Source organism: Eubalaena glacialis, chromosome 3 (genome assembly GCF_028564815.1).
Source record: "Eubalaena glacialis isolate mEubGla1 chromosome 3, mEubGla1.1.hap2.+ XY, whole genome shotgun sequence".
In the NCBI taxonomy this organism is placed as follows: domain Eukaryota; kingdom Metazoa; phylum Chordata; class Mammalia; order Artiodactyla; family Balaenidae; genus Eubalaena; species Eubalaena glacialis.
The window spans coordinates 134,270,964-134,284,694 of NC_083718.1; the positions used below are offsets into that span (position 1 = coordinate 134,270,964).

Genomic DNA, 13,731 nt, shown 5'->3' on the forward strand with positions numbered 1-13,731 from the left:
TACTTAACGTCTCATCACTTAGTTTACAGTTCTCTTGGTACATTTTAGATACTTTGGGGTTTTATGTTATGGGTGATCAATTCAACAACTGTTTATTATTTATATTAAGCATTCACTATTTCACTCTCTGTAAGGCCCTGTGCATACAACAGGGATAAACATAGTTTCAGTACTGAGAAATCTCAAAGAACTAGTTGAAGAGGTGGACAAGAATATCAAAGAGGCATGCAAAAGTTAAAATCAGAAAAGGCAAATCAGAAAGATTTGGGAAAGAAAGGGAAATCAGAAGAAGGCAAAGAAGGGACACATATTCAGAATGGTGGGGTGTTGGAGAGGAGACAAGGAGAGGGAAGGGCAGGTGTCATTAGAGACTCCTAAGAAGGGGTTACTAACTTCTGTTTTTGTGCCATGAACCTCTTTGGCAGTATGGTGAAGTCTAGGGACCCATTTTCAGAACAATGTTTTTAAGTGTGTAAAATGCTTTGGATTACGAAGGAAATTTAGAGTATTGAAATAGCTATCAAAATACTTGAAAAAACAAATTTGTGATATAGCAATATATGTGCTTCTTTATTAACTCAGAAGAACAAGATTTATCAGTGGGCATAATTATTAACATAATTTTGAGGTAGTGATGAATGTAAATGATATTTTGAGTTATCTGCCGCAACTGTAATGTGATATGAAAATATCTGTGGTTTCTTTTGGTTGCAGAGGCACAGGTACCTCTAATATTATTGTGATTTGTGGCCTACATTCAAAATAGAAGGATGTGCTAAATTTTATTTAGTGGTTTCATTCAATGTAATTTCCTGGACTCCTGAATTCTATGCCAAGTTAAAAAAAACAACAACAAAATCCCTGTGTGAAGAAGAGAGAAAATTTGAACTAATTCTTGATAGATTGAACGAGGTATCTAGGTAAGTGAAATACAAATGAATTCAGGATGTATGGAATAGCATGTACAAAGGCATGGTGGCATGAGAGCAGATAAGGGACTGTCAGCAGATTGCTTTGGGTAGAGTGAAGAATGAATCTGGCATTGTGCGAGGAGGTTAAGCTGGAAAGATTGGCAAAATCTCATATCCTTGGGGTATTGGTTGGTTGTACATTATAGTATTAAATGTGATTCTGTCTTTAATGTGTTTGGAATCCTTTGCAAACTCTCTACTGCCTAGCATATATAGCCCAAGTTTCATACAGTTGCTCCTGTAATCAAGTCCCAGCTTTCCTTTCTAGTCTCATTTACCACCACTTTTCCTGCCACATACCATGCTCTGATAATTCTCAAATATCATGCTATATTTATACATACTATTCTTTTTATCTCTATTCATCATTTGGATGATCACTTCCTGTGCCTCAGTTGCCTCATCTGTAAAATAGGGACAGAAAGTACCTCATAGAATTGTTGTGGGGATTAAATCAAATAGTTATTGAAACTTGCTTGGAACAATGCCTAACACGTGGTAAGCTCTCAATAAATGATAGCTATTATTATTATTGTAATTTTTATTCTTACCTATAATATCTTTTTCCCCTTGCCCAATTGGCCAACTCCTATACATTCTTTAAAACCCAGTGTGGACATTACCTCCTCCAGAAAGATTTTCTGATCACCCAACTTTCATTTCCTCCAGATAGAATTAATAACCTCCTCTTCTGTAGTATACCAGGATCTCATATAATTTCAATTCTTGTATTTTCCACAATGTACTATAAACTTATATTTCTGTATCATTTTTCCCTATTATACTGTGGAGCTCCTAAAAGTAAGGGCTGAATATTATTTTTGATGTTTTTAGTGTTTGATTTTACTGAGGGGACCCTTAGGAGTTTCCACATCTGTCCATGGGTGGCAGCCACTAATAAGGTACTTTTAAATTCTAAATTCAGTGGTAACACAGATATAATGGTAGACAATTTGGTATAAGTTTTTTGTTTTTGTTTTTAATATATTAATAGGATTCTGGCCACTCTTCCTGTACACATCCTTTATATATTGGTGTTTTCAAGGTTTCGTTCTAGACTGGACCTTAATTTCTCACTCTACACAATCTTCCTTGGGGAACTCAATGACTTCTGTGGCATCAATTACTGTGTAATGATAACTTCTGAATCTTAACCCAGATTTCTGTTTCCTAAGGTTCATTTCCAAATACCAAAATATTTGCCATCTAACTCCTTATGGGTGAGCAACACGAACATTCAATTCAATATGCCAAAACTGAACTCAGTTTTTTCTAAACTCTTAAACCTTCTCCAGCCTCACTCTTATTAACTTGGTTTATACTCGCATAATCTCTCACCTCCTGAATCACATACTTCTTCTAAAAATTAATTTATTATTTTTTCTGATTAATAAAAAGGAATACTTTCTCTTTGTAAAAAGAAATTCAAGCAATGCAGGGAATATGTGATTTAGCAATCTTATCTTCCAGAGAGAACCACTGTTCCCCCTGTGTGACGTATATTCTACCAGACTTTTACATGCATATTTTTACACACATTTTTATTTGATTTATGCAGGAATCTCTCAGTTTCCTTGTCTCTATAGTAGCCCCCTTGTAATCTATTCTGGATACATACTTTTCTAAGGTATGAGTGACTGGGTGACTTTTCTAAAAGGCGAATCGCATCATGCTATTCCCCTGTTTTGATTTTGTTCTTTTTTGCTTTGTGTGTGTGTGTGTGTGTGTGTGTACTATTCTCCTGTTTAACATCCCTAAAAGGCTATCCATTTCTTGTAGGATAATGTCTAAACTTTTGAGATGGCATACAAAATCCTACACGATCTGGCCCCTTCCTATCTCTCTAGCCCTGGAGTTAGACTTGACTGTGCTACATTCCACCTTTGATGCATTGGGAAGTTTTTCCAACTGTCAAATGAAGATTGAAAATAATACTTATCACAAGGAAATAGCATATAAAGTGCTGAGCCTACCACCTGTTTCAGAGGCTATTGTGGAAGAAGAAAATGTTTTTGTACATAGGTGTTCAGTCCCTCTTGCTTTCTGAGTAGGAGGATCCTTTGAGGTGCAGATTGCCCATGCAATGCTTGAACAGAATTGGAAAACCCCCCCACCCCCAGCCCCCGGCCTCCCCCCACCCCAGACATACACACACACACACACACACAAGAAAGAAAAGGAAGAAGGGAAGAATGACATTAATTTGAATAGATTTGAAAGACGATGGGAGGTGAAACCTGAGTAGCAGGGAAGGATGAAGACAGGACAGTTCCCACAGTTTTTATTTGGAGGGGTGGTGGAGGTGGGGTGTTATGGAGGTAGTGATAAAGTTGGTTTAAGAAAGAAGAGTTTTGAGAGAAGCAGCTGTCAGAGTAAATGGGACTTAGGAGAGATGAACAGGTTAATATCATTCTGACCTTGCTAACTCCTCTGCCCTCCAGTTCCCAACAGCTTTAGTTATTTGTCAAGGTCAGATTTATGTTCTTCAGAATTTGACGCTAGGTCGAGGCTGGCCATGAACTAGTCCAGCGGTATTCCGGTTACACAATTATTGTTTGCCATCCTTCAGGGTCCACTCCCCATGCTTTAACTCTGACGCCTGCCCGAAATTCATTCATCCGACAAATGTTTGAGTGATCTCCCCTCTCCCAGTCTGCTGAATAGCCTGTTTTCCAGGGTCAGTCCCTAAACTTCTGTGGTGGCTTTTCTGACACTCCAACACTAAAATTTGCCTCTCCCCCCCCCCTTTTTATAATTCGTGCAACCCAGCACTCCGCATCCACTTCATTCGCAGTTACATTTTGTACTCAATTGCTTGACTATCTTTCCTCCTCTAACGAGCACCTTGGAGACAGGAGTGGTGTTTTATAAATCTACTAGCACAGGGTACGGCACGAAGTAGGTGCTTAGCGAAAGTTTATTGAATGAGTGTCCTGTGCATTTCAGTGACATCATATCCTGTGTGCCTTGGCGTCAGTCAGCACTCCTGGGGGAGGCCCAGAGGTCGCAGGGTTTGTCATTGTTTATAACGTGCATCGAATATCTCAAACGCAGGCTAAGGTTTCAGACGGCCCACAAGAAGCGCGGCCACCAGGACGCTGGATCCCGGTCTCTTAGTTCAAAGACTCCAGCTTGGGGCGGGAATCTGCTGCCTGGGAAGCGCCGACATTCGGCAACTCTGGGAACAGAACCTGCGAGGGAGGGAGCAGGCAGCTCACTTATCGCGGTGTTTCCTTCCTCCTCCCTCCCAGGGGAGTTCTCGCGAGAGAAGCCAGGGGAAGATGGCCGTGCCCTGTTTTTCGGTGTGAGGCAGTGGCGGCGGCTGCGGCGGTGGGGACGGGATTCTGGTGTCGTGGGCACCTGAACTCTAGCTCCCCCCAGCGAGCGCGCGTCCCTTCGTGCCTAGGCGAGAGCCGGCTCTTCTTCCTCCGGGAGATGCGTTTGTCCCGGGCTCGGGGGCGCCCTGGGAGTTCATGCTGCGCTGGAGTATCCTGGCCACCGCTCTAATCGCCTTGTGCCGCCGCAGCGCAAGCTTCGTCGCCAGGGGTGAACCTCCTGGATCCCCTCTCTGCCCCTGGCGGCGATGACCGGGGAGAAGATCCGCTCATTGCGGAGGGACCACAAGCCCAGCAAAGAAGAGGGGGACCTGCTGGAGCCCGGGGATGAGGAAGCGGCGGCTGCCCTCGGCGGCACCTTTACCGGAGGCAGGATTGGCACAGGCAGCAGCAGCAAGGGCGGTAGAGCCTGTCATAAGATCTTCAGTAACCATCACCACCGGCTACAGCTGAAGACAGCTCCGGCCTCCTCCAATGCCCCCGGCGCCCCGGCCCTGCCGCTGCACAATTCCTCCGTGACTACCACCTCCCAGTCCCCGGCTCTTTTAGCGGGCACCAACCCCGTTGCTGTCGTCGCAGGTGGAGGCAGTTGCCCCGCACACTACCCGGTGCACGAGTGCGTCTTCAAGGGGGATGTGAGGAGACTGTCCTCTCTCATCCGCACGCACAATATCGGGCAGAAAGATAATCACGGTGAGGAGTGCTCGCCCCTGTCCACCTCTCCTTCCCAGAGCCTAGGTTGTGCCTCCCCAGGCCTCTGAAATCCTAACAGACCCTTCTTTCCTCTCTTTTGCCCACCATTCCAAGCCAAATGCCCGTAAATCTTGTAATAGCATGCCAGTGGTTTCGGGATTGGTTCTTGTGGGTGCGAAGGAATGTTCCTTCCTTGGCTACTTCAAACTCTTAGAAGCTGTTTTATGTTTGAGACAGGGCTTCAGTGTGTTGATTCTTGACCATAAGAAATTTTAGATTGCCTCTCATCCAACCTGGTCATCATCCATTGTTTATTGAACTATATCTTTTCTTCTTCAACCCCCCTACCCCCTTGGGATCTTGAATTTCGAACATATAAATTGCCCACCTCCCTTCATTGCCCAGGTACAAATCCCAACCTGACTGCAACTGGTTGTGATTTCTACGTGCCATCAGGTTGTTTGTTTCTTTTCTTTCTTTTTTCTTCTACTTTTAGGAAGCTTAGTTTGGTACAAAGTGTTTACATTTTGCAAATGCTTTGATTTCTGAAAGCCACAGTACAAATTTATTGGCATTTGATACCTAGAGCATGTAAAGTGACTTTTGAGTGGCTAAGATTTTGTTGAAGTAGAGCTTAGAGTTTTTTGCTTGTTTTAGATAGATAATTGCTAATAGTAATGTTTTATCTTGATGATCTGTGACTAAAAATAGTACTATGATTTTTCATAGTAACCTCATCATATCCTACATGACAACATATAGTGTCATTTGTTATTCAAGGACTGTATTTCTACTTTTTGCTTTAATTTATTAGCTGAATTTTTTTCTGTTTCTTCTAAAAACATAATGTGACTGAGTTGACATTTAAGCCACAGTAAATTAATGAAAACTATTGTCAACACTGATATTTTCAACATTTGATAGGCCATTTTAAACTGGGTAGTTGACAAATATTGTTAATAGCTCGGCTTTTAACTGAACGTGAGTATTGTATACATTCAGTTAGAACACACTCAACTCTGCTCAAAATAGTGTAACCATTAATGAAATACTTGCCTGTGGAATAACCTCCCTTAATTCCATTGGACTCTACGCTTCTTATGTACAATTAGGGCAAAAATTGAGATTAAAAAAAAAAAGTAAGATTTCTGTTGGTTGTATAATTCTCTAACAACTGCATTTGTATTCTGAATTTACAATATTGTAAGAATTACTACCTCTCATTTATCAAAAATCAAATCCCCCAGAGTGCTCCTAAAAGCTGCACCCAGTTTTTCATTCCTACATTTAATTTATTTAATTACTTTACTATTGTTGCAATGACATAATATTGTTCGTTGATGGTAATTATATTCTAACCCTTTGGGAAACAGTTTTTAGTGGGCGATCTGTTGTAGCTTCGGGTTCTTTAGTTATTAGGACATTTTTCAGATTTGGTCTTCATAGTAGCTATATATATATGGTTTATCTTATGGCCATTGCCTTTAAAATATAGAGTTCCATTACATTGAAATGTACCTGAAAACAGATAAAACTTTGTTTTTGAGAGGTGATTCCCTTTGAAAGAAGAGAGAGGTGACTATGACTGACAAAGTATGATAGTATAGTATGTTAGAACTGATTTTCTTGATTGATCACAGAAGGTACTGAATTGCAGGATTATTGGGCTTGCATATCTGTCATCTAGCATTTACGAGTTGGTTTGTTAAAGTACGAATTCTGTTCAAAGTAATTAGAATCCTGAATATCCTTGAACTCTTCCTTAGCCCACTGAAATTCTCTTTCTAAGTCGTCTTGATATACTAAATGCTTGCATTGTACTTAGCTGCCCTTACATTGTTGATTTTATTTTATTTTTATTGATGTATAGTTGACTTACAATGTTTCAGGTGTACAGCAAAGTGATTCAGTTTTTTATATATATGTATTTTAGATTTTTTTCAGATTCTTTTCCATTATAGGTTATTACAAGATATTGAGTATAGTTCCCTGTGCTATACAGTAGGTCCTTGTTGTTTATCTATTTTATATATAGTAGTGTGTATCTGTTAATCCCAAATTCCGAATTTATTACCCCCCCTTTCCCCTTCGGTAATCATAAATTTGTTTTTTATGTCTGTGAGTCTATTTCTGTTTTGTAAATAAGTTCATTTGTGTCATTTTTTTAGATTCCACATATAAGTGATATCATAAGATATTTGTCTTTCTCTGATATACTTAGTCTGATAATCTAGGTCAATCCATATTGCTGCAAATGGCAATTATTTCATTCTTTTTTATGGCTGAGTAGTATTCCATTGTCTATATATATCACATCTTCTTTATCCATTCATCTATTCATGGACATTTAAATTACTTCCATGTCTTGGCTATTGTAAATTGTGCTGCTGTGAACATTGGTGTGCATGTATCTTTTCGAATTAGAGTTTTCATCTTTTCTAGATATATGCCCAGGAGTGGGATTGATGGATCATATGGTAACTCTATCTTTAGTTTTTTAAGGAACCTCAGTACTGTTCTTAAAGGCTGTACCAGTTTACATTCTGTTACATTGTTGATATTTTTGATGAATGTAACCAATGGTTCACATACCTGTGGAAAGTGTAATTGTTTTGCCTGCAATTTACATTCTCATCTCCTGCAGTGAAGACTCCTAAGGAAGAGTAGCTTCTATTTAAGGTGCTACTTCTTTAATCTTCTTTTCCCCTGTAGCTGCATAATTTCCCTGCTATATTACTTTTACTCATGAAATTTTACTAACCTGGATACTTGAGTCTTTTTAGATTATTTTTCATTTCAAATTACAAAAGATAAATGCGTTTTGAGTCACCCAACAAAAACAAGCTCTTTGTTATATTTGGATTGTTATAGCATGATGAGTACGTAGCAGAATCATACACTCATACAGATGCATAGCAGAGCCATACAATTATATCACATCATATGACATAGTTTTATATTCACTAGATGTTCCTTCCATAATGTAATGATGATGATCATCATCATCACAGATACAGCTTATTAAATACATCAGCGCTATGCTAAGTGTTTACATACATTATTACATTTAATTCTCACAATAACCCTGCTATAAAGGGTAGCTTTATCCTTGTTTTAAAGGTGAGGAAAGTGAAGCCTGGAGAGGCAAGGAAACTTTGCCAAAGTTGCATACTTAGTAAATAAGTTCCAAAGCTGGGAACTGAACTGACAGCAAGAACTCCAAAGCAGGGCTTCCCTGGTGGCGCAGTGGTTGAGAATCTGCCTGCCAATGCAGGGGACACAGGTTCGAGCCCTGGTCTGGGAAGATCCCACATGCCGCGGAGCAACTGGGCCCGTGAGCCACAACTACTGAGCCTGCGCATCTGGAGCCTGTGCTCCGCAACAAGAGAGGCCGCGACAGTGAGAGGCCTGCGCACCGCGATGAAGAGTGGCTCCCGCTCGCAGAAACTAGAGAAAGCCCTCGCACAGAAACAAAGACCCAACACAGCCAAAAAAAAAAATAATAATAAAAATAAATAAATAAAATTTATATTAAAAAAAAGAACTCCAAAGCACATGATCAGCCTGTTTGTAAATATTTCTGTTGATCAGGATGCACTATTTTGCAAAGAAGTCAATTTTAATAATGTGTATGTGGCAATTTATGGCAAAGTTCTTTAATATATATTTCTCATTTAGTACTTGTAGAGAGAGAATGCCACTGAACAGCTCACAGAGATTTTCTGTAGAGCCCAAATCTCTCACTGTTGTTATGTTTCTTTTTATGTAATGGCACGGATAAATAGGCTACTTTGTCCACATGATAGCCCTTTAGGTATTTGACAAGCAAGAGCTATCATGTTCTCCTTATCTTCAGGTTAAACATTCCTAACTTCCGTATCCATTCTTCATATGACATGGTTTATAAAGTGTTAAGAATGGTCCCTGAAACACAGTAAATGCTATAGAAGTATATTAAAAAAGTAAATGAAAATCTTAGTCATCTTCTTTTAGTGAAACTCTGGTTTGTTAGTTCTTTCCTTTGAGGATGGTGCCCAGGACTAGCCTTAGTGTTGAAGCTATAGTAGCCTCATCAGCAAAGACAAAGAGACTATATTTATTGCTCTAAGCAATACACATTTAGTAATGTATATTAGTAAAGAGCATACATTAAATAATATAGTACAAGAGTATGTGGATTTTTAAATACTGTTTATTCTCAAGTAAGTGGCTGTCTTTCCATTCTGTCCTTTCTTGTGCTTTTTTTTTTTTTTTTTTTAAATGAAAGCTTTATTTATTTATTTATTTATTTATTTTTGGCTGTGTTGGGTCTTCGTTTCTGTGCGAGGACTTTGTCTAGTTGCGGCGAGCTGGGGCCACTCTTCATCGCGGTGCGCGGGCCTCTCACTGTCGCGGCCTCTCCCGTTGCGGAGCACAAGCTCCAGACGCGCAGGCTCAGTATTTGTGGCTCACGGGCCTAGTTGCTCCGCGGCATGTGGGATTTTCCCAGACCAGGGCTCGAGCCCGTGTCGCCTGCATTGGCAGGCAGATTCTCAACCACTGCGCCACCAGGGAAGCCCATATATTTTTTTTTTAACCTCAAAATAGGACTTTACATTTATTAATTTTTATCTTGTTAGTCTTGATCCTTTATTCTACCTACCTGGAAAGCTTATTGAATCCTAATTTGGCCACTATTTAGCTCACTATTCATTAGCTCTTTCAGTTTGCAGTGATCTCTGAATTGAAAAACTTTTTTTGGTGTGTGTGTATGTATGTATATTTACAAATTATTGTCAAATTGAGTAGGAGCAAGGATAGAGCTTTTTCTTTTATGGAAAAATGTTAGTTGAGTTTGAATTGCTTTTTCTAAGCCATCAATTATATTGAGGAATATTGTATTTGGATCCAAACATATCTCTTGAAATATAAGTTAAATACAGTAACAGCCATAATATCATATATATACTGTGTTCAAATATGCCAATGATTTTGACACATGGTATATTTAATAACAGCTCTTCTCGGGTGGGGAAAAAGATACGTTAAGTGTACAAAAATTACTTAAACCTTATATCATTAGTATATCTTTAGTTATATACCCCCCCTTTTTTTTAGTATGGGATTAAAGTTTAAGTCTAAGCTTTTTTTCACATTGGTGTGAAGATTTTTCTGAATCCTTTTTTGCCATTGGTAGTTAAACAAAGCATCATGGTAACATACTATTTTTTTTATAGTTGATGCTAATGATTTTTATTTCTTCCCCTTTAGAATTGAGAATGCTTATGAAGTTTATAGAAGACTTTCTTGATTTTGACTGCATCCTATTTGTTAAACTTGTACTTCTGTTTTTTCCCTTAATTGAGTCAAATATCTTTGGAAGTTAAGCACCTTATCATGGACATTAGTCAGAAGCTTTTAGGGGCCAGAGTGACAAAAGTCCTTGATATATGAATTGCTCAAACCAGCCTTTCCTAGATGTGAAAAATTTCTGATCTATTCTGAGAGGTTTGGCAGTTTCTACTGCCTTTAATTACATCGTCTGGCATGTGACAAGCCATCTTCTCTATACACAGTTAATTTTCATTTTTACTGAATTGTAGTGTAATCTTCTTGAAGCTATTTTACATAGTGATTAGAGATTTCAAATTTAAGATAAAAGTCAGTTTGAGAATATTCCTGCCAATGCAGGTAACTCAGTGAAGTGATAAAGAAATGGCTAACTTGTGTCTGGTGGCTGACAGATTTCTTCAGACAGATTTTAAAACATCTTACATTCAGAAAATTTAAAAATGTACATTTGAGAATGGAGGCAATAGGAAATCTTTTTGGTGCCCATACAATATGTTTATTTTGGCTTATTCTATATGAATTGATCTTTCTTTTGATATCATTTTCTCTGCTTCATTTTTGGCACTAACATTCATGATGGGTGATACAAGAGAATAAAGCACAATATGTCTGTTTGAGAAAAGGCGACTATAAAGGTAAACTTTGCATGGAAAAAAAAATCTTGAAGTCTCAAGTGAAAAATTTTAGTCAAGAGGCACATCTTTAAAAGAACACTAGTAGTTTTGTATCTGTCCTCCTCGTGTTTTGTAGTCTTCTCTGAATTTTGTTTTTGGAAGGCATACCTCATTTCCCCTTAGGAAAAAAGTGGTTTCTGGAGGCCCAAGATAATCCATTAAAGTTTTATGCACTGTCACTGGGTATGAGGGTGATTTGACTGTGAAATCTGTCACTCCACTGATCTGTGGGGTTGATTCAGTTGATCTTCATGACTGTATGAATAGAACCTTCTTCCTTTCACCTTTTCCTGCATGTGCATCTCCAACAGAATAGGACGGTCCTGGGGTTAAATGACTGTTTCCTGATGCCATCATCATTAGCACTATAGAACGTGAACTGCTGCTTGAAATTGTGATATGAACACATCTGCAGAGCTACCTCTGGAGAGCTACCTTCATTGAACCACAGTAGAAGTAGGAAGTCTGACCTTCAAACTTTGGCAAAAAAGGAAGCAGAAATGAGCAATTACTGATGATATTGTGTCCTGGGTATCAGCAATGAGGCAGGAGAATTCTGGAGGACTTATTGGAGAACTGAATATGTCTGTCCCAAGTTAATGGCATTCATAAGTCATAGAAATCTAAATGAAGAGTACAAGGTAATTGTCAGGATGCTTTGTGTTCTAGAAAATGAGTGTAGATTCTCAAAAATTGGATAGGGGCTGGAAAGACAAACAGTATATTCCTGTTCATATACCATTTATTTCACTGGGGAGAGGTAGAAGATCAGTTTTAGAGCAAGACAGAAGCATGTCAAATGAGGGTAGGAAAAAGGGAAAAGGTCTCTTTTCTAACTGTTTAAAGATTATGAATGGTGTTAGTTATCAGGATATGTGAGGTTTAACTGTGTGGTTGCATTTCATCTGTTCTTAAGCCTGTTAGTCTTGTTGATATCCCAAAGATCATCTGTAAAACTAGAAGGCTTTTTCTATATATGGAATCAGATCTGAGTTTGAGACCATGCTTCTCTACAAACTGGTTTTTATGTAATTATACTATTTATTTAACTGCTGAATAAGTCGATATAATAATATCTATCTCTTGGGGCATTATAGTCTTAAATGGGAGACCACACTTGAAAATATTTTAACGATGAAGGCTCATACCATAGTAATATCATTAATATCAATATCTTGCTCTACTTTTGCTGTGACGTACCTTTCAGCAGAGGACATTCTAGTTTTTGAGGTTTAGTTAGGACTTCATTCAATTGAGGTTTTATCTGATTCTTGAATTTATACTGCCTATCAGTTTGCTAAAAGGTTTATTTGACTCTCCTGTCAGTCATCTTTCGTCTACTACTGGTGTAACTGGGTTCAGTGCATTTGGATTCTTGGCTGTAGATATTGTCAGGTGTGTTAATTTATCCTCTCTTAATCAGCACTGTGCTGACTTCTATAAAGCCACCTGGGCTGTGTTGCATATCCTCTTGGATATTGGTTGGCTTTCATAGAGAATCATGTGGAGACCTGCAATGTCCTGAGGTAAAATGCTTTTTGGAGAGTAAAAACAGATTTTAACACTATTCTAATGGTTCTTCATAGTTTTTTTCCCCCTTTTTTTGTTCATTCATTCCTTCACTTAACGGATATATACTGAACTCCCGATATGTGATAAACAGTGTTTTAGGTGCTGGGGTTACAGCAGTGAACAAAATGAACAAAGTCGTCCCTGCTGTCAGGGAGCTTACATTCTAATGGGGGAAGATAAATAGTAAACGAACTAATAAAAATATGGTAAAGAGAATATGGCAGAAAAGAGTTTTAGGCAGAGAATTGCAAACACAAAGGTACCATGTTCAAAGAATAGGAAGAAGACCAGTGTGGCTGGAACAAGGCAGAGAGTGGTAGGAGATGGGAGATTTTGAGACCGGGGTGTAAACATGTAGAACTTTTGTAGACCATTGTTAAGGATTTTGGCTTTTACTTTGCGTAACATAGGAAGCAATTTGAGGGTTTTGAGTAGCCAGGTAACATGATCTGATTTTAAAAGGCTCTTTCTGGCTGCTATATGAGGCAGAAAAGAAACTTGAGCGAGGGAGGCATGGGTCAATTTAACATGCTATTATAAGTGGGGGTAACTGGAAATAATGAGAAGGTAGAGCTGGTTAGGAGTCGATGATAGATTGAAAGTAATATGTGTGTGTGAGAGTTTTAGTACTACAGTACCACTTATGAGAGAAAGCACAAAAATTCTCCCTTTTTATTGCTTGCTTGGATGAGACTTGGATGGAAGATGTCTGTGGAAGCTGGAGCTGTGTTGGTTCTAGGACTTGTAATTTCCTGCTTTGCTCCCTCGTTAGGGGGCACATGAAGTCAAAACTATTTTTGTAATAACCCAAAGTCATTGTTTGCCTTTTTCACAGCGCTGACATTTTCACTGATGGTACAAAAGCAGTGGTGGGTAAAATTGTTGGAACATTAGCATGAGTCAAGGCACCAAACTGCTAGTAGTCATTGTATTATTCACTACCGTGTACTTGAAGTAGGAAAAAAAAAAAAAAGCCAATTTCACAATGTCTTTGATGAAGGTGTAGAAATTGTTAATTTTAAAGTCTTAATCTTGAGTACATACTTTTTATATTCTTTGTGACATAATGTGAATTATGCATAATGCTTTTCTGCTGCATACTGAAGAGAAAAAAAGGGAGAACATTTGTGCAGTTGAGTTGTAAGCCAAACTAGC

The 13,731-nt window shown here is 38.7% G+C and overlaps 1 protein-coding gene across 2 annotated transcripts in view; it reads left to right on the forward strand.

Annotated features, from left to right (window-relative positions):
* The first annotated feature begins 4,237 nt into the window (after positions 1-4,237).
* ANKRD13C (ankyrin repeat domain 13C) overlaps positions 4,238-13,731 on the forward strand; it is an 80,041-nt gene continuing 70,547 nt past the window's right edge. For both annotated transcript variants that reach the window (XM_061186455.1, XM_061186456.1), the window contains exon 1: positions 4,238-4,999. In XM_061186455.1, coding sequence (XP_061042438.1) covers positions 4,555-4,999 — 445 coding nt within the window. In that variant the 5' untranslated portion in view covers positions 4,238-4,554. The remainder of the gene's footprint in view (positions 5,000-13,731) is intronic.